The sequence below is a fragment of the Theropithecus gelada genome, chromosome 13, assembly GCF_003255815.1.
Source record: "Theropithecus gelada isolate Dixy chromosome 13, Tgel_1.0, whole genome shotgun sequence".
NCBI lineage: Eukaryota > Metazoa > Chordata > Mammalia > Primates > Cercopithecidae > Theropithecus > Theropithecus gelada.
The window spans coordinates 89,629,797-89,649,780 of NC_037681.1; the positions used below are offsets into that span (position 1 = coordinate 89,629,797).

Genomic DNA, 19,984 nt, shown 5'->3' on the forward strand with positions numbered 1-19,984 from the left:
TCTGTGGGTCAGGAATCAGAGAATGGCTTAGCTGGGTGGTTCTGGTTTGGGGTCTCTTGGGAGGTTGCAGTCAAGATGTCAGACAGGGCTGCAGTCAGCTGAAGGCTTCACAGGAGCTCAGGGACCTATGTCCAAGATGGGTCACTCACAACGTTGGCAAAGTGGTGTTGGCTGCCAGCAGGGATCTCAGTTCCTTACCACATGGACCCCTCCTTGGGGCTGCTTGCATGTTCTCACCATATGGCAGTGGGCTCTCCTACAGTGAGTGATCCAAGAGAGAAGAGAAAAACCACAACATCTCTCATGGCTTGTCCTCAGAAGCCACACACCATCTTATTAATTACTCACAGGTCAATCTCACCCAAGGTGGAAGGTGTGTGAATTCCAGGAGGTGAGAAACACTGGGTTCATTTTGGAGGCAGGTCAGTGCTAGGCACGACAAGTCTTCAAGACTGATTTGACAACATGATTATTGGTTAGTGGAGCATTCCAAGACACTAGGATTCCATGGTACACATGTTGGGGGAAACCACCATGGACTGTCACATTGAGGTGTAAGGGTCTGGGGGGCACACAAGTGGAGGGGAAGATGTGTGTGTAGAGGAAGAATCCTGGGAAAACAGTATATGCATATGCACTGTGGGCTCCCAGAGTAGAAGACAATAGGAAGCTAGACCTGGGGTACCACTCGGAACTGGGGCTCAGAGGCTGATTCTCCAATTTACAGAGGCTAGCACAGAACTTCCCTGCCAATTACAAACTGCTTGGACCATCTCTACTCTTGTAAGCTGTTTACTTCCTTCATCCTAAATCAAACATAGAGAGAAAAAGTCAAAGTTGACAGGCTGAAAAGAAGAACTATTATCACAGAATCTCTAAAAGATGCAGATGGTGGCAATTTAGAAGGCTCAGCTGTTCCTTGCCGGGAGCAGCCCTGAGTACCACACTCTGTAGGGCTGTTTGTGCTGCTTTCAGACCGGACCCCAACAGTCTCTTTTATGGTCCAGTCTAAGAGCATGTAAGGTCACTCTGATGACTCAGACGACAAAGGCCCCGTTTTCCCCTAGTCGTCTGCACAATGGCTTGTTTGCAAAGGTCCTAGCCTGGGGAGTCGGAGTCACCGTGCTTGGAGGAAACAAGTTCTCATCCAATGTTTAGTGACCTTATCAAAAGATGCAGGATAGGAAAGGAAAAGAAGGGATAGAAGGACTGACTAGAGAGAATGGAGAGGCGGTCATGGAAACAGAAAGGGAAAGTGCGTGGGAAGAAGGAAGGAGTAAGAAAACATGCACAGCTCACATGAGAATGGTAAGGACAAGGAGATTTACACGCGAAGCCTGGAAGCGCCCCCGCCGCACTCCCGCGGGTCCCACACGTGCTTTCGCCGCTTTTGTCCACAAGGTGGCAGCCTTTGAACTCTCTTCCCCGTAAGAACCAGAAAGGGGGGCAGAGAGGAAGGAGAGAAGGCAAAGCATTCCCCCCACCAAGAACAATTTGAAAACCCACCCCATCATATTTAATATCTGGGACAAAGAACCGTCGGGACAGAACTCCTTCCATTGCAAAACCTCGGCGCGGCCTCGGGAGCGGCCCGGCGGCCCCGGCCCGAAACAGCCCTCCCCTTTCAAGAAGCGGAGGACAGGATTGGGATCCTTGAAACCCGAAACCCAGAAACAGCATCGGAGCGGAAACCAGAGGGAAAACCTTGAACTCCTCCAGACAATTGCTTCCGGGGAGTTGCGAGGGAGCGAGGGGGAATAAAGGACCCGCGAGGAGGGGCCCGCGGATGGCGCGTCCCTGAGGGTCGCGGCGAGTTCGCGGAGCGTGGGAAGGAGCGGACCCTGCTCTCCCCGGGCTGCGGGCCATGGCCACGGCGGAGCGGAGAGCCCTCGGCATCGGCTTCCAGTGGCTCTCTTTGGCCACTCTGGCGCTCATCTGCGCCGGGCAAGGGGGACGCCGGGAGGATGGGGGTCCAGCCTGCTACGGTGGATTTGACCTGTACTTCATTTTGGACAAGTAAGTGCCGCGAGTTGTCCCCACACCCCAGGCTAAGCGGGCGAGGACGCTTTCGCCCCTGGCCGGGCTCGTTGACAGGGTCGCCTGGGGACAGGCGCGCATCTCCAGGGGCGCAGAGGGACCGCGCGGCAGGCGGCGGCGGAGTGCTGCGCCTTTGTTGGGGCGCGCTCCTCCCAGCCTCAGCTCCAGAGCTCGCAGCCGAGGCGACGCCGCTTGCTAGGAAGGGGACAGACTTTTCTGTCTTGCTTTCTGTGTCCCAGGAGCATGCAAGGGGCTTGGAGGCTGCTATTGTCTTGCTGAGTTTCTGTGACTCCCTCCCGTGTTGATGGGAAAGGCTTGCTTACCAAAGACAGAACTTGCAGGCACAGGCGCTCCTAAAGTTAGAGGCTTGGGCATTTTAAAGCCAACTGTCGCATTTTTTGTTTTGTTTTGTTTTGTTTTGAAATGCTGTCCCACGGAAGGCATTATCTTTGCTCCTAATCATATAATGCATACTTCTCACCGGGCACTGAGTGAAATTGAAAGGCAGGGTTTCTTAACCTTGGCACTTCTGAGACTGAAGCCTGGTAATTCTTTGTGGTGGGGGCTGTCCTGTGCGTTGTAGGATGTTTAGCAGCATCCTTGTCCTCTGCCCACTGGATGCCAGTAACATCCCCCGCCCCCCACTCCTTCTGTATTAGCGGTGACAACTAAAAATGCCTCCAGTCATTGCCAAATGTCCCTCCCCTTCGACTCGAGAACCCCAGATGTAGGTGAATTCAAGCTCTTGACCATTTGACTGGTGGGCTACCAGGGAGGTGCAGGAGCCCTGGTTTCCTTGCAAAAAAAAAAAAAAAAAAAAAAAAGGATAGTGATTAGGCTTTAGGATTTGCTCAAGGGAGAGCTGAATTCTGACCAATGAAGCACTTCCCAAATCCCCATAAGTCTGCCAAGCCACAGTTACCCAAAGAAGCTTCATGCTATCTGCTGAAAACCAGCTTCAACGATAAAAAGCCCCTCACAGAAGATCCGTGCTCATTAAAACTGAGTGAGCTCTCCAGTGCCAGGAGAGGCGCTTTGCTGTTACAGTGGTAGGGAGATGGATTTCACAGACTGGAAAGTATTTAGGAGTTGGAAAAAGAGTCCTGCAAAATAAGCTGGCTAGCTGGACACCAAATGTGCTTTGCAGTTGCCCCTGGAGTTTGATTTTTCCGTAAAGGCTGTTTTGAACTCCAGATTCTTTGGATGAAAAGTGAGATTTCTTTTCTGCAGATTTATGAGAAGGTGGATACTGAAAATATGCTCCAGTGCTAAGGAATGGAATTTCTTTTGTTACTTCTAGTGGCTGGGAGGACCAGCTCACAGACTCAGAGACAGTGTCTGAAAACAGTCGGAGGTGCTCCTCCTTTGTGCTTTTTTAAAAAGCCAATTCGGAATGATATTCAGGAAAATCTGAAAAAAAAAAAGAGCGGGGGACAGAATCCCCATGTCTCTGAATGGATAACTGTAGAGATACTAGAGAGATATGGATACTGTAGAGATAACCAGTTTTCCCCAAATTAATTTAGAAATTGAATTCAACTTTTCAGTCAAAGTTCTGAAATAGTTTGATGATAAGAATTTAACAAAATGATTCTAGGCTTATCTTAGCAAAAAAAAAAAAAAAAAAAAAAAACAGGTAGAAAGAGCTGAAACATTTTCGGAAAAGAATAATGAAGCCATACTCTCTCTCCAAATATTAAAATGTATTATAATGTAAATTAATAAAAACAGGATGGTAAAGGCCAAAGAATAGGTGGATAGAGTGGAAAATCTAAAAAGACAAATACGTGTAGATCCAAGTACATGTAAACATTTAGTGGAATTTCAAATCAGTATATAATGATTCATTAATTTTTTTTAAAAAAATGGTTCCTGGACAAGTGATTGATAACATGGAGAAAGAAAAAGGTTAGATTTATACTTTACAAACCATACGCAAAAATAAATTTCAGAAAGATTGAAAATCTAAATACTTAGAATGTAATGATCAAAGAACTAGAAGATAATTTAGATGAATATTACTGTAATCTTAGGTTTAGAGCTTTTAAAACATGACAAGGAAGAAACCATAAAGGAAAATAAAGAGAGATTTGAATATATTAAAAATTAAACTTCTATAAATGAAAAATAAGCCATGAAAAACATAAGAAGTTGCAATAACTATTGCCACATAAATCACTCTCTTAAGATTGATTTTCACATATAAAAAGCAATAAAAGCAAAATCCCAATAGGAAATAGCCTAAATGCATAATTCACAAGAGAAAAAAATATGAGAGTCAATAAATGAACCAAAAAGGTCATTTTTAATCAAAGAAATGAAAAAAATATATAATTTTTGTTAGGTTGACAAAAACTTTTAAAAAATTACAATATTCAGTATTGGCCAATTTGTGGGAGGTAGGCAGTGTCATATCTTACTAGGGAAAATGTAAATTGGTGCAGTCTTTCTAGACTTGCGCTGTCCAGTAGAACTTTCTAGGTTGATGGAAAAGTTCTGTATCTGTGCAGTTCAATACAGTAGCTACTAGCCACATGTGACTCGAGCACTTGAAATGTAGCTAGTGCGATTAAGGAAGTGAATTTTTAATTTTATATAAGTTTAACTAATTTGAACTTTAATAGCCACATGTGGCTACCATAGTGTATAGCAGACAAGAAGATAATTTGGCAACATGTATCAAATGCTTTTAAAAAATGAGGGGTCTACCTTTCCATCCAGCAATTTCATGTCCTAAAGAAAAAAATCCAAATAGTCACAAAGAAGTACCTACATGTATGTTTATGGAGGTGCTGTTTATAATAAAAAGCTGAGGATTACATGTGTCTAACAGCAGGGGATTTACTAAGATATGATATATGCATAGTATTGAACCTGCATTGCATGTTATACAAGCTTGTAAGCTATTTTAGGAGAAATATGTAATTCTTAATATACTATATACTTTTAGATGAAAATGCAGTTACAAGACGTCATCCGTGTTATGATTCCACCTGTTTAAAAAGTTAAACACATACATGTGTATGTCTCTATTTACCAATATGACAGTACTATTTGTCTCTAGCAGGTAGAATTTTAAATTTTGTTTACATGTTTTTCTTAATTTTTCTGTAATGAACATATATTACTTTTATATTCAACAAGAATAAGTTATTTTGAATTGGTTTTAAAAATCACATCAAGTCTAACCAGCGTGCTGACTTCCAAGCCCCTTGCTATTATAAAGAATGCTGCTGCTTTTATATTAATCCTGGAGTAAATGTCTAAGTGCACCACAGGATTCTTTGAAGCACCCTGGGGACCTAAAAATGCTCCAGGAAAAGAAATGGTGGGGAGACCTTTACAGACATTCAGGAGGATTCCTCTGACTTCCTTTAGCTGTTCTATTGCTGGAAGAGAAGGATATTTTTGTGCTGAATGAAAAACTTGCTAGAACTTGGTGCGCTAGTGCACACACCAACAGCTTACCATCTCGATCCAGGCTAGTTTATGAGATTGATGAGCCCAGAGCTGGGGGATGGGCCAAAAGGCAGTGGTGGCAAACAGACCCCTGGGTGGTCGCCAAAGACATGATCTTCTGTCCTAGAAAGAACCTCCTCATACAGTGCTGTCCAGCACCCAACCACAGCCAGAGTGGAAAGTGAAAAAATGCTGACTCATTTTTCCTTGGGCTTCTTAGATCCTCTGGCTAGCAAGACACTGTCTATAGTCTGAAACCAAGGGGTCATGGGGAACTGAATCCACCATTCTTCTGCCAGTCCCTGCAACTCCTTTTCCCCTGCAACTGGTTCTCTTTTCCATGACATTAAATCTTAGCTCATTTCAGCTTTAAGCAAGCTGCGTCTCTGGCCTGGAGGGAACCCAGATTATACATTTAATGGAACGTCATGTTTTCTCAACCAGGAGCAAAGACTTCATAATGATAACCTAGAAAATACCACAGTAACACAATAGGGCATTATTAGTGGCTTTGGTGACTGGGCTGATGGACTGGGCTGCGCAAGGCTTTATACTGATGGAATTTCATGTTCACTTAAACATGCTTTTCTGGTTATAGTCAGGAAAAGTAGATTGCTGGGAATTCAATCAGGGATTTGAAAAGTTAGATTTGGAAGGCTCTGTTCAACAAAAAGCAAAGACGCAGCTAGCCTCTTTTAAGTCTTCCGGGGGATCTTCCAAGATGAATGCACCCATTTGACCAACCCACAGACATAACTGTACCTTCCCTCTCTCACAGCACCCCCCGACCCTCTGTTATTACATGTATGTTTATGTATTACGTATTGGCCTATTTTACATGGAGCTATTTAGTCACTTGAATGGAGAAAGTGGATTCTGCATCATGAATCTCAAGTGGCTGGCTATGTTATGTGTGCCCTGAAGACTTCAAAAATAGAATGTGGGAAAGAGAGCAGAAGTGGAGATAGTGGGCTGGAAGGCAGGAGTAAACGCTGAGCAGCTTTATTTATAGGACTTTCCAAAGCCACTGCCTGTCATTCATTTTCTGCACCTAATAAATCCATATGTGTCTAAAGGCCCCCCACAGGCTCACCGTGTGCTCCTTCCCCATAAGACCTCCGACTCCGCCTGCCACTTCCCTTCTCTTCGGCACCAATTTTCTCTTTCTTCCACTGTACAAAGGGACTCCGTGTTGCCACTCCCCCAGAGTTCCAACCACAGCACCCACAACTGGTTGATGCCCTGGTGGTGCTGATTTGCAAGACCACTATTATATGTTGTACTCCAGGGACAGGATCATCAGACAGATTTTTGTAGCATTAGACTGGAAACTTCACCACCAGGTATAGTATTGGCTTTTTTCTGGGAAAATGTCTTCTGAGTTCCCAACTACTAACTTACAAAAGAAATACTGGATTGGGAACTTGTGTGAGTCTTGCAGACTCATGCTCTCTCACAAGGGTCCCAAAGACAACCTTGTTTGTTAGGTAGAGCAAGCACGACTGTCCCTAATTTGAAGATAAGAAAACCTTTGTTCGGTCCACTGGGTTAAGTGACTTGCCCAAGGACCTAGGATTAGATCACGACAGAGCCAGGACAGTATCTGCCCTTGACTCCCAGACCAGCTCTTTCCACTCATCTTCTCTGTACAATTGGGCCATAATGAGAAGCACATGGCAATACAACTAGAGGAACTGGGTAGATTCCAGGAATGCAAAATCCCTGCATCAGAGTTTCAGTAAATCATGGTGCATAAGGTGATTAAGGTTACTTAACTGAGGAGCTACTGCTCTACTGTTAAATCAGCTGTAGTTGATGGAAAGTATCAGGAACTCCAACTACCTGCAATCCAGAGAAATGCTCCAGAGATCTGGAGGGTTATTCAATGAGTCAGACTTTAAGGTGTGTTCAGGACATTTGATTATGATAAATTAGTAATTTGTTCAGACTGAATCTGATGGAAAAGGGAAACGAAGTCTGTAAATATGCTAAAACACACAGATGTAGCTTATTTTCAGAAATACATTGGAAGATGGCTTAGTGTCTGCAAAATTGACTCTGAATAAGGAAAGCAAAGAGTTCAATAGAAGGCACCTTGAAGATGCTACAAGATATTTTATATGCTTTTGGATTTTAATTCACATAAACCTTGTATATGTATTGTTAATTTCATTCCTAAGTATTTGATCATTTTGGTTATTGTAATGGGAAATTTTCTTCCATTTTAATTTTTAACTTATTTTCTCTTAGACATATAAAGAGTACAACTATCTGTGTTGATTTTGTTGTGAATTATTTTACTGTTTCAAATAATTTCCTAGTTGATTGTCTTGGGTTTTCTTATATAATCATATAATCATATAATCTGCAAATAACAACTTTATCTCCTCTTTTCTCATGTCATACTCTAATTTCTTTTTCTCAACTTTTAAGTTCAGGGGTACATACAAACCTGCACATTCTGCATATGTACCCCTGAACTTAAAAGATTTTTAAAAAAGAAATTACATAAGAGTATGTCATGCAGTTTTGTTGTACAGATTATTTCATCACCCAGGTATTAAACCTAGTACCCATTAGTTATTTTTCCTGAACTTCTCCCTCCTTTCACCTTCCACCCTCCGATAGGCCCCACCTCTGTGTGTCCCTGTGTTCTCATCGTTTAGCACCCACTTATAAGTGAGAACATGTGGTATTTGGTTTTATGTTCATGCATTAGTTTTCTAAGGATAATGGCCTCCGGCTCCATCTTTGTTCCTGCAAAGGACATCATCTCCTTCTTTATAGCTGCATAGAATGCCATGGTGTATATGTACCACATTTTCTTTGTCCAGTCTATCATTAATGGACATTTAGGTTGATTTCATGCCTTTGCTATTGTGAATAATGCTGCAGTGAACATATGCATACATGTGTCTTTATAATAGAACAATTTATATTATTTTGGGTATATACCCAGTAATGGGATTGGTGGGTCGAATGATATTTTTGTCTTTAGGTCTTTGAGGAATTGCCACACTATCTTTCAAAATAATAATTTTAAAGGGCATCAGAAAAATGGTTATTGGGACCAGGAATTTCTTTTATTATTATTATTTTTGTACTGAGGTGGACTTAATGCTTGGTTTTAAATGCTCCTCCAATTAAGTTCCACATTTGGAGAGGGCCTTTCAGGCCAGGCAATAGTTGGTAGGACTGCCTGCAAACTGGATGGTTTGGCATATGGGTCAAAAATAAAAATAAATATGGCAAAACTGTTTTGTTTTGTTTTGTGTTTCTGTGTGGGTCAGCCAAGTAACTACCTCTGCTTTATTTAGCTGTGGAGACCTGGTTAAACTCAGTGTCAAGGAGCGTTGGAAGAAGGCACCTGTCCCAAGATAACCTGTAATTGTGTCCAAATGCTAAAGGACTCCTCGTGGTCCAGAAACAAATTCTGGGATCAATTAGGGAGACTTGGCTGTAATATAAATGCAAATGGGATTTGCTCTATGCTAATTTAGAACGCGTGTCTGTGTTTGGTATGCGGCCAAGAGACTGGATCTCGCCTCTCCCACTGATTACTCTGCAATAAAAGACAAAGAGAATATTTGAACATTTGTTGACATGTTTTTCAGACACGTCAGATTCATACGGAAAAACTAATTAGATTTCTCCAATTTGACTCAGCAGATTTCTTCCGTTCATTTGGCATAGATGACGTACTCAGTTTTGATCACAAGCGTGTATTCCAGTACAGGCGTGGATAAAACAACGCCTACTGCAAGCAATGTCCTGCCATGGGAGGTGCAAGGAATGCAAAATAAACAGAAAGAAGTCCCAGGCTATCAGGTTTTTATGGAGAAAAGTGTTAGAAGGACTCCAGGCAGCCAAAGCTAAAGACTTCAATGAGGATTTGGGAAAGAGGCCAAGTAAAGTCAATTTTAGATCAATAAGAAATAAGAAGTAACATTTACTGAGCCCTTGCTACCTGCCAGACACTATAGTAAACACTTTGCCTGTATGACCTTGTTTAGTGTTTATAACCTCCAGAAGGTCTGTACAGTCATCATTACTATTTCACACATGAGGAGACCGAGGTTTAGAGAGGTTACCCAAGGTCACTCTGAGTGGTGAAACTAAGCCTCAAACCCAAGCCCCTCTGACTCATGATCTATGCACAAAGATTAAAAAAAAAAAAAAATCTAAATATGCAAAAGAACATTGAATCAATCAAGGTAGGTCAGGTTATGCTGTGGTAACAAATAACCCCTGAATCTCAGTCACACAAAACAACAAAGTTTTATTCTCTGCATATACTACATGTCTGATAGGAGTCAGCAGGGCTCTTCTTATGGTGATGGTTCTGGGAGCCAGGCTGGTGGAGACGGCTTCCTGATACCTCCTGCCACCATCAGGGCTGCGAGGGACGAGAATGCTAGATGATGTCTGGCTGGCCATGAAATGCTCCAGCCAGCAGTGATGTGTGTCCTTCTACTCACAGCCCATTGGTCAGAACTGGTCAGATAGCCTCACTCTATGGAAAAAGACTTGAAGAATAATCCTCCATGTGCCTAGATAAAAGGAAAAGCCAGATATGGGTGGACAATAAAAGCTTCTACTGAAAACCTATAATTATAATTTGCTTTGGCTTGAATAAGCAAGAAAGAAGTAGCCATTGAGAGAGAATAAAGAGATAAGGCTTCTGGAGAAAGGTCAGTTTTGAGCCATGTCTTGGATATACAGCATTCACCAACCTAGAATTACTGTCAGACGTGATGTTTCAAATGTGCCCAAGAGGCAATGGTAGCTCCTTCTGTTTTCCTCCCTTCCACATTCTCCCCATACTTTAGGTGAAACATTCAGTGAGGTGGGCGGGGGATTAAATTAGATTAAATGGAAAGTGGAAATGGAGATTAGACATGCTCTCCTGCCACCTAAGTGTTACATGAATATATTTGAAAGACAAAACTCTCTTTTTCCATAGTTTATGGAATATGAGGGAATTTGAAAGGCTGGGGAAAGACAGCAGCCCATGGAACACAGACCACTGCAGCAGCAGAGCTCAGAGGATGCCTGTACACTGCAGGGGCTGATTCTGAGTTTGAATCAAGAGTATCTGGGCTCCGACTTGTGCTTCTCAATGAGGGTGCTGCTGGCATTTTTGATGGGACAGTGTTTCCCTGTAATGGACTGTAGGTTGCTTTATCTTTCCTCCTCCTTGCTTTCTAAATACCATTAGCCTTTCTGTTCATTGCGATGCCCAATACATGACAGCCTCTCTACTTATTTCTAAGGTTGGTACTACCTTGGTTGAGAACTCCTGACTGAAAGAAGGCAGGGCAGAGCAGGGCATGCCATTGATGTTGATTCCAAGCACCCAAGAACCACATCTGGGCATTTATCTGAAGGAAGAAATTGGGAGGCTTCCATGATAAGACCTCCAGTGGAAATTGTAGACCTTGGGAATGAATATACTAAACTAGTGGTTCTCAACCAAGGGCCAGATCACTACTTCAGAGGGTTGAGGAGGACATGTGTATTCTGGAAAAGCTTCTCAGTTGATTCTGATTCAGGTCCCTCCCTCAGTGAGTCGTAAGACTGAACAGAGAGACAAGAAAAGCTGCCCCATAATGATGGCTCATGCTTATGGCTTTATGGTGAGGATATAGCTGAGGCAGCGCACACCTTGTAGCTGGGCTACAGGCAGTGCTCTTATTTTGGATGGTGGCAGAAGAAGCCACATACAATATGAAGGCAGAAGAGCAAAGGTCACTGAGAGGCCATGTTTTGCCCTTCGGTGTTGCCAGGTCCTGTTGTGTGTACATATACATTTAAGCCATGATATTTACTAGCCAGGACACTCCTTTGCTTCCTTTCTCGTAAGTGTCCCTACATGAAATGTGCCTCACGGGAATGCTTAACACAGGGCTTAAGAAGGCCAACTTTGGAATCAGGCATCAGCAGCTTTAAATATCAGCTCAACGCTTCACCAAGCATTGTGACCTTGGGAAAATTATTTAGCCTCTCTGAACTTCAGTATTGTTAATCAAATAGGCATTAAAATGTCTGTCTCACAAAAGTGTGGTAAAGATTAAAACCTTTAATCATTTGGCACATGAGTGCTGAGACGATAGATGGCGATGGTGATGGTTATGGTGGTGGAGGTGGACATGATGATAAGGATGATGGTGATGGTGGTGATGGTGATAGTGATAGTGGTGATTATGGTGATGTTGACAGTTGTGATGAAGATGATGATGGTGATGGTGATAAGGATAATGGTGATGGTGGTGGTGGTGACAGTGATAGTGATAATGATAATGGTAGTAGTGATGATAGTGATGGTGGTGGTAGTGATGACAGTGATGGTGATATGGTGATGATGGTGGAGGTGGAGGTGATGATGATGATAATGATGATGATGGCAGTGGTCATGGTGGTGGTGGTGTTAGCAATTACCCCTGGAGAAAGAAAATATGGTCCTCTAACAAAAGATACCTCCATAGATTCCAAGCAGGACTGCCTGGCTAGGATAAGGAATGTATCAATTCAATATTTATCAAGCTGTGCTAGACTTCTGGAATCACAAAATGCCTAAAACAAGTACCAGTTCTTAAGGAGCTCATAGTTTTGTAGAAGAGATGGGGAAACAGTGAAATAATTTACTTTTGGTTGAGATGAGAGGAAGGAGGTGACTTTGAATCTAGAGCTTGGAAGTTGATCAGGATTTTGTCAGGTGACAAAGTAAAGAAAAAGGCAACATTTAGGAAAGCAAACTAACACATACTCTTTGTGATATGAATGTGACAGGGAAATAATCTGGAAAGAGTTTGGATTTTGTTCCATCAGGAATAGGTTATGAGATTAAAGTTTTCTAAGGACAAAAGTGTCAAGCTTATGTATGTGTTTTAGAAATACATATCTATCATCTATGTTTGCAGTGGGAATGAAGGAAAAAAATAATAAATGAGATTGGGGGTTCTTTTGTATTAAGGATCAGCAGGATTGGATGAGCCATTGGCTGTGAGTGAATGGGAGAGGGAAGGGTTGCAACAGTAAGGAGCAGGCATCAGAAGGAAAGAGAAGTTGGTGTGGACATGCTGAGTCTGAACATGTAGGGCATGTGCGTGGAGATGTTGAGTAGGCAATTGGCTTGATACCCTGGAGCTGAAAATAAAAACTTGACTGTTGTAAGCCCAAGGGTAATAGTTGAAAATGCAGGTATGGATAATAAATAATATCAAGATAATATCAGGATTTTAAAATGCCAAGAAGAGGTGGAGTTTGAAGAGGAAGATGGCCAAGGTCCAACCCAAAGGAATTGCTAACAGGAATTGTCTGGGCAAGAGAAGAAAATCCACTAAACAGAACTGAGAAGAAGCAGAACAGTCAGAGAACCAGCAAAGAATTGTATTAGTGAGGCAAGGAGGGACAGAATTTCAATGTGGGGGAAGGGGTGATCATTCAGATGTTTTCCCCTGAAATCATCTCCTCCTCAATGTATGGTCTTGGTGAATGGTGGCACTATAAGTCTAGCTACTTAAGCCAGAGATATGAGGGTAATCTGTTGTTCACACTCAAGCCTGACAATATCCACTGCCATATCTCTCCCAGGTTGACCTTGTTCTCTACCTTGTCATTGTCTTAGCTCAGGCATTCACCATTTTCACCCAGTTCCAGTGAAATATTCTCTAAATTGGTCTCTTTGCTTCCTTTCTTTACCCTTCTCCCCACCTTGTATTCTTGACAATCAATTCTAAAATTGATCTTTTTAGAACACAAATCTAATATCGATACCATCTTCCCTAACTCTCACCTCTTACGCCTTAGACATCTCCAAAGCTCTTTCAGGATAAAGTGTAAACTCTTCAGCAAAGTGTCCAAGACCTTTATTGCTCAGGTCACTATGCATTTCCAAAACTTCATATCTTACCATATCCCACATCTTTTTGATTTTCAAAAAACTGTGCTGCATAGTTCCCCAAACTAATCCTTGCCCTCTCTTGCCTTTAGCTGTAATGCCCTTCACCACCACACACATCTTTACTAGGTGATGCTTGCCCATTTATCCTTTGAGATGATTACTAGTACATGGTCCCCTCCTATTACTAGTTGTGGGCTCCCTGTGGTAAGAAAAAATAAGAAGAAGAACAATCACTTTTCTATGTTATTTCTTCATTCAAAGTTCCTTCCTTATTCAGAATCTCCTAACCCCATAACAACTCATATTGTATGACAAGCCGTGGAGTGGTCCATTTTCAAGAGATGGAGAGGAAAAACCCTTAGTGTTTGTCCTCTGGGGTTTCATCCAGTGACCTGACCTGATTTTCCCCTGATGCTTAATGATATGCAGCCCTAATTAACAAATACCTGTAGGGACCTCCTGGAAGATGGCTTTCCCAATATCTTGATTGCAAATGGACTGTGATGAGAATCGTAGTCCCCCTACCACCACTCTTGACATTAAAAATAATGCAGATTCCAGGTTTGCAGAAATTATATAGCAAATAATAATTCTATAGCAAATAACAGAAAAGTGAAGAATCCTAATTGTAACTGTACACCAGTCACAATAATAAACAATATAAGGTAAAATGAAACTTCAGATGCTATTAGACAACACTAAGCGTAAATAAACGTTAAAACTCATTGTTAACAGAGTGACCAAACATCCTAATTTGCCCAGGACAGACCTGGTCTATGCTTGTTGTCCCAGCATAATTATGAATGTCTTCTTTTACTCTCAAAAATGTCTCAGTTTGGATTTTAAATTATATGGTCATCCTGATTATTAACTGTTGTAAAAGACAGTATCAAAAGGAAAGGGGATTGAAGGTCAAACAGGTAAAGCACCTTGCGCACTTTGTTCCATTAAAATGGGCAGCCATTTCAGCACTCCTGCTTCCATTTAAGTGCTCTAATTTTAAGTATTTTCTGGAATCCTCACTCCCAAATTCCCATAACAATTAGCGGAAGTTCTTTAATACCTTTCACTATCTTAGCACCTAACACTTTGAACTGTAATTGTACATTTCCTGACCCTTCCATGGGGAGGCAGTGTTGCCTAATGGTTAAGAGCACAGGGTTAAACCCAGAAAGACTTTATGAGCATAGTGTTTGGACAAGCATGGACTTCAACATGGACTCTAAGTCTAGACCGCTTGGGTTCAAATCTCAGCCCTACCACATACTAGCTGTATGTCCTTGAGTAAGCTGTTTAACCTCTCTATGAACTCAGTTTCCTCACCTGGAAAAAGGGAGATAATAATAGTATGTGTCACATAAGGTTGTGCTCAGAACAGCGGTGGCCATACTGGAAATGCTAGCTGTCATTATTAAGTGGCAATGAATGTAAGGTGCCCAGCACAATGCCTGCTGCTTAGTAAGTGCTCAGTAAATGTCAAGTGTCATAATTATTCATCTTTATATAGACTCCAAAGGACCAACCAGGCACTCAAATATCAGTTTGCTGATCAATAAGTGGCATACTATAAGTAGGCCCAGCAAGATGAGAACTGAAAAAAAGCCATATACTTTAGCAGAAATAAGGGCATTGGTGACTTTTGAAAGTGCTGTTTTGGGGCATCATAAGAGCTGAAACTAAAAATGAGCTGAGAGGCTTAACAGGAGATGAGAAAGCAAGTTTATGACCTCAGAAAAAGATCTGGAGCATAAATGTTTAGCTTCTCCCTCATTCCTTCCCCCTCTGTCATCTAAAACTGTCCCATCTCCCAAAAGAAAAAGTCGAAGAAAGTGTCTAGGAGATGCTGCATCAGGTCCAGAGACTAAGAGCATTGACACTGACATGCAACACATGCGTTAGAAATTCACTAGAAATAAAGCAGATGGACTGAGTATGAAAGAGGTCAAGCCAGGGTCTACTCTCAACTCTGTTGCCAAATTGTAAAAAAATATGCAGAGAAAGATCTGTGAGGAGCCCCTAGAATAATCCCAGATCTAGAAGTGAGTTTGCAGTCCAGTGGGGACCTGAGAGAGATGAGAACCATCTCCTTGGAGCCCTGTTGCCGTTGGGCATCAGCATCATGCAGAGGCAGCTGCTCTGTGGGAGTCAACGGGGAAACCAAGCCACAAGAGATGCCTATGAAAACCAGGCACCTCCATGACTGTGATCCTGTTCAGCACTGCTGAGTCCTCCCACTAGATCGTGAGCCTCCAGGGAAACAGCAGAGTTTTGTGTTTAATTATGTAGATGTACTAGGGATCAAGAATGAGGCCACCAGGTACAGCACAATGCAAACCTGAAGTAGAGGCCAGGCCAAAACAGCCCCTACATATGGCAAGCTGGAATGATGTAACTGTGTCCAAAACAAGCAGACAAACCTTGCAGAGGTGAAGTTCCTTTGTGGAAATGACTGGGGTTGATTCCATTCCCTACTGTCCCCTAGCTGATGGACAACAACATGAGCTTACTTTAGCCATCAAGACTAACTCCTTTTCACCAGATTAATTCCTTTGAGAAGTTTATAAGTGTGAGATGATGCAAGTGTGTGTATGTGTAAGTTATTTTGGAAGCAAATGCCAAGCCAAGTTATACCTTTCCACATTCAAGGATGAAAATAGGGCCTACAAAACTTTAGCACCTTAAGATAAGTGATTAAACAAAATTCCTGAGGTAGAAGTATAATGTATTTATGGAAAGCATTTTCAGTAGCGAAAAAAGGAAAGGTCAATTGTAGCACCATATGACTTCAATTAAGTTAAATAAAACAGTAAATTTGTGAAACAGGAGATAAAATACGAAATGAGAAGATTAGGGACCTAGAACAGTTAAGGAAATATAAAATAATGTGGAAAAATTTCAAGTCACCAAAGAAGCGGTAAAGAGCAGAACTGACAATGCAGAAAATGAAATAAATGATGCAGGCATGTTTAAGGAATTCTCATAATTTGAGGAGGAAAATGCAGTAAGAAGAAAATGATTGAATGATAAAATGATAAATAATGAATGGAAAAAATAGCTATTCGAAGGACCAAATAACTGCATTGCTAAAGTATAGTCTAGAAGAAAATTTCAATGCTTTAATAGAAGAAAACTCTTCTGACTTAAGAAAAATTTGAAAATGCAGATTGAGTAGGCTCATCAAGTGATAATCTCAATTAATTATTCATTAAAAGACACTAATACTTAGACATTTCCTGGTGAAAATCTTTAATTTAAAAGACAAAAGAAGAACTTTAGAAGTGGGAAGAAAACATATGGTACCTGCGAAGGCTCTGAACATAAAATGGTGAATTTTGATTGACACAATTAATCTTTTATGATGGATAAAATTTTTGATGAACAAATTTTGATGGATTTATCAACTAAAATGTTATACCCAGCCAAGATGTCACTTACACATGAAAAAAATAAAAAAGCATTTTCAGATACATATAGATTCTTCTTGAAAGGGGAGTGGGATAATTTTCTTCAGGAAATTATCTGAAATGTGAATCAAAGTTTTAAAAAATAAAATATAATAGTTATTACACAAAAGAAGTGGAAATGACCATTGAATCAATTTAAGCAAATATATGTCTAAATAGTATTTTCAATAAATTTTGAAATAATATTGCATCAACAGACAAAAGCAGTCTGTCATGAGAAAGGAACAAGCTGAAAATAAGAAACATTGGGGGAAAAGTACACTGTTTCTGAATATTGAAATCCATTAGAAATAATGACCACCACACTGAATATTGCAAAAAAAATAAAAATAGATTCAGTTCATCAGAGGACAGTTTGAGAAAATTCCTCAGAACTTAAGCTGAAAGGATACAGAGATTAAAACTATGAGAAAAGAGGCCAGGTGCGGTGGCTCACACCTGTAATCCCAGCACTTTGGAAAGCCAAGGCGGGCAGATTACCTGAGGTCAGGGGTTCGAGACCAGCCTGGGCAACATGTTGAGACCCCTCTGTCGCTACTAAAAATACAAAAATAATTAGCCAGGCTTGGTGGCACGTGCCTGCAGTCCCAGCTACTCAGGAGACTAAGGCACAAGAATTGCTTGAACCCAGGAGGCGGAGATTGCAGTGAGCCAAGTTCACACCACTACACTTCAGCCTGGGCAACAGAGCAAGACCCTGTCTCAAATAAAATAAAATAATGAGAAAAGAGAAAAGTAATACAAAGACTAGGTCCAGGATATCTAATATCGTATACACACGCACACACACACACACACACACACAAATAAGAATTCTGGGGAAAGAGATACAATAAAAAATAATAATAAAAGGAAGATAATTTTCCTGAGCTGCAGAAAGATTGGAGTCTTTAGATTTGGAAGATTTAGGTAAAATACTCAGCCTAATTAGTTTTTAAAAAGGTCTACAATTCGTACAATCTTCGATAATTTCTTAAAATGTAAGAATAGAAAAGTCTACATTCTTCCAACAAAGAAAAAAAAAATAGGCTCAACAAAAAAGAAAGTGAGATTCAGACTGGCATTAGTTTTTTTACTCTACAACATTAGATGTTCAAAAAAAGCTCAATAGTTATAAGGTCTTGAGTGAAATGTGATTTTAAAATTCCTTAGCCAGGCTTTAAAATGATACACATTTTAAAATTGTATTACTTAGTTACTGAAAAAATTACCTGAAAATATTGACATCAAAATGGAAAATATATATGAAAAAATGTTTAAGAAAAAGACATGGCATAAAAGAAACAGAAGGAATGGTTCTAGAAAAGTTAAGAAGTTATAATAAGGCCATCAGTGAGACTTTGTAGCAAAATATAAAACTGAAAGAATGGATTGTCAACAGAGAAAATGAAAAATGTAAAATTTTTATGCATGGTAGCAAAAATCACTCATATTACATTTACATATGCAAGAAGACGCAGTTTATTCTTAGCTCCCAAACTCCTCTTTTCTTCCTTCTAAGTCCACCTTCTGGGTAGCAGAAGGGAGAGAAATCCATAAATTTTGAACCCAAGTTGTGATAATAGTCCATTGTGGTGATTTTTAAAAATCCCTTTAGGTAAAAAGCTCAGTCTTTCAAATGTTGCCTTTCCCTGACCAGTAGAATCTGGGTATTTGAAGGAGATGGATTTGTCTCTGTGAAAGAGTCCTTAGATTTTGGACCAGTTGGTTTCATAGAAAGTTCTGTCACATCTTCAAGGAACAGAAAATTTCAATACTAGTGTACAGACAGCAGGAAAAAATAAGTTTCTCAATTCACTTTATGAAGCTCGCATATATCTAATATCCGTACCTACCAAATATTATACCTTCATACACAAAACTTCCCACCACCTTCTGAATAAAAACTTTAAATTTTAAATTAAATACATTTTTTTAAAAAACTAACAGTATAGTAAAAGAATAATATCCTAAGACCAAGTAAAATTTATCCTAGGGATGCAACAGGGCTTCAATATTTGAGAATGTTTATGATGACTCCAATTTTTTTGATGGCTGAAGATGAAAGCCATATCTCAGCAGAATCTGAAAGACATCTCTGAATACTTAAGCATTCAAGGATATAGGGGCTATAAATCATCATTAATGAGGTTGATTTAATAAATATATTTTGAACCCTATACCCTACAGAGAATAAACTTTCCTTTCAAATGCCCATGAAATATTTATTAGGTCACAAAGAATGCCTCCATATATCTCCCAAGGCACAATTTTTCCAGTCTGCATTATCAGCAATAAATAACAGGAAATGAATAGCAAAGTACACCAAAACTTCAGCTGTCAGGAAAAAAAATACAGATTTGTATATTATCTTGTCATGAGAAAGACATGACAGTGAATATAGAAATTTAGAAAAAAACAAGTCTGAAAGAAAGTGATTGTCTGGGACATAGGTTGGCAAACTATGGCCTGCAGCCTGTTTTTGTAAATAAAATTTTATTGTAGTACAGCCACATTCACTTTGTTCATGTACCGTCAATAGCTGCTTTTGTGCTACAAAAAGCAGAGTTGAGTAGTTGCCACGGAGACCACATGGCCCCCCAGAGCCTGAAATATTTACTGTCTGGCCCTTCACAGAAAAAGCTTGCCCACCCCTGGACTAAGAAAACATTTGCAACTGAATATAAAATGGGCCAAGAATATTGAGACTAGGGTCAGCTTCATGGGCATGGGACCTGTTCAGTCAGTCACCCAGGGCCTGTCATTTCAAAGGGCCTGGCCCTTGGTTTAAGGGCCATCTTGCCATCTTGAATTTCATAAGTTTTGAACAAGAGACACTGCATTTTCATTTTACCCCAGGTTCTGCAAATTATGTAACTTATCTTAACTGATACAAAGAAAAATGAATCATAAATGTGAAAAAAATATGGCTTATAGTTAAATACATCCAAATTAAAACAATAATGAAATCAGTTTGTCCTTCCTCTGCCCACCCTCACTGCACAGTCTGATTACTTTGATGTGGGGACAGTCTGTAGGGTAATTGGCTCCTAGAGAGCCAAACATGAACCCCTCATTCTTAGCATCTGTCCCTCCCTCTTTTCTTTTCATAATCCTCAGATAGCAAAGGGCTTTCTGTCCC

At 40.7% G+C, this 19,984-nt stretch overlaps 1 protein-coding gene across 3 annotated transcripts in view; it reads left to right on the top strand.

The window, feature by feature from the left end:
- Nucleotides 1–1,461: 1,461 nt before the first annotated feature.
- ANTXR1 (ANTXR cell adhesion molecule 1) overlaps nt 1,462–19,984 on the top strand; it is a 238,428-nt gene continuing 219,905 nt past the window's right edge. For all 3 annotated transcript variants that reach the window (XM_025353548.1, XM_025353549.1, XM_025353550.1), the window contains exon 1: nt 1,462–2,016. In XM_025353548.1, the coding sequence (XP_025209333.1) occupies nt 1,865–2,016 (152 nt within the window). In that variant the 5' untranslated portion in view covers nt 1,462–1,864. The remainder of the gene's footprint in view (nt 2,017–19,984) is intronic.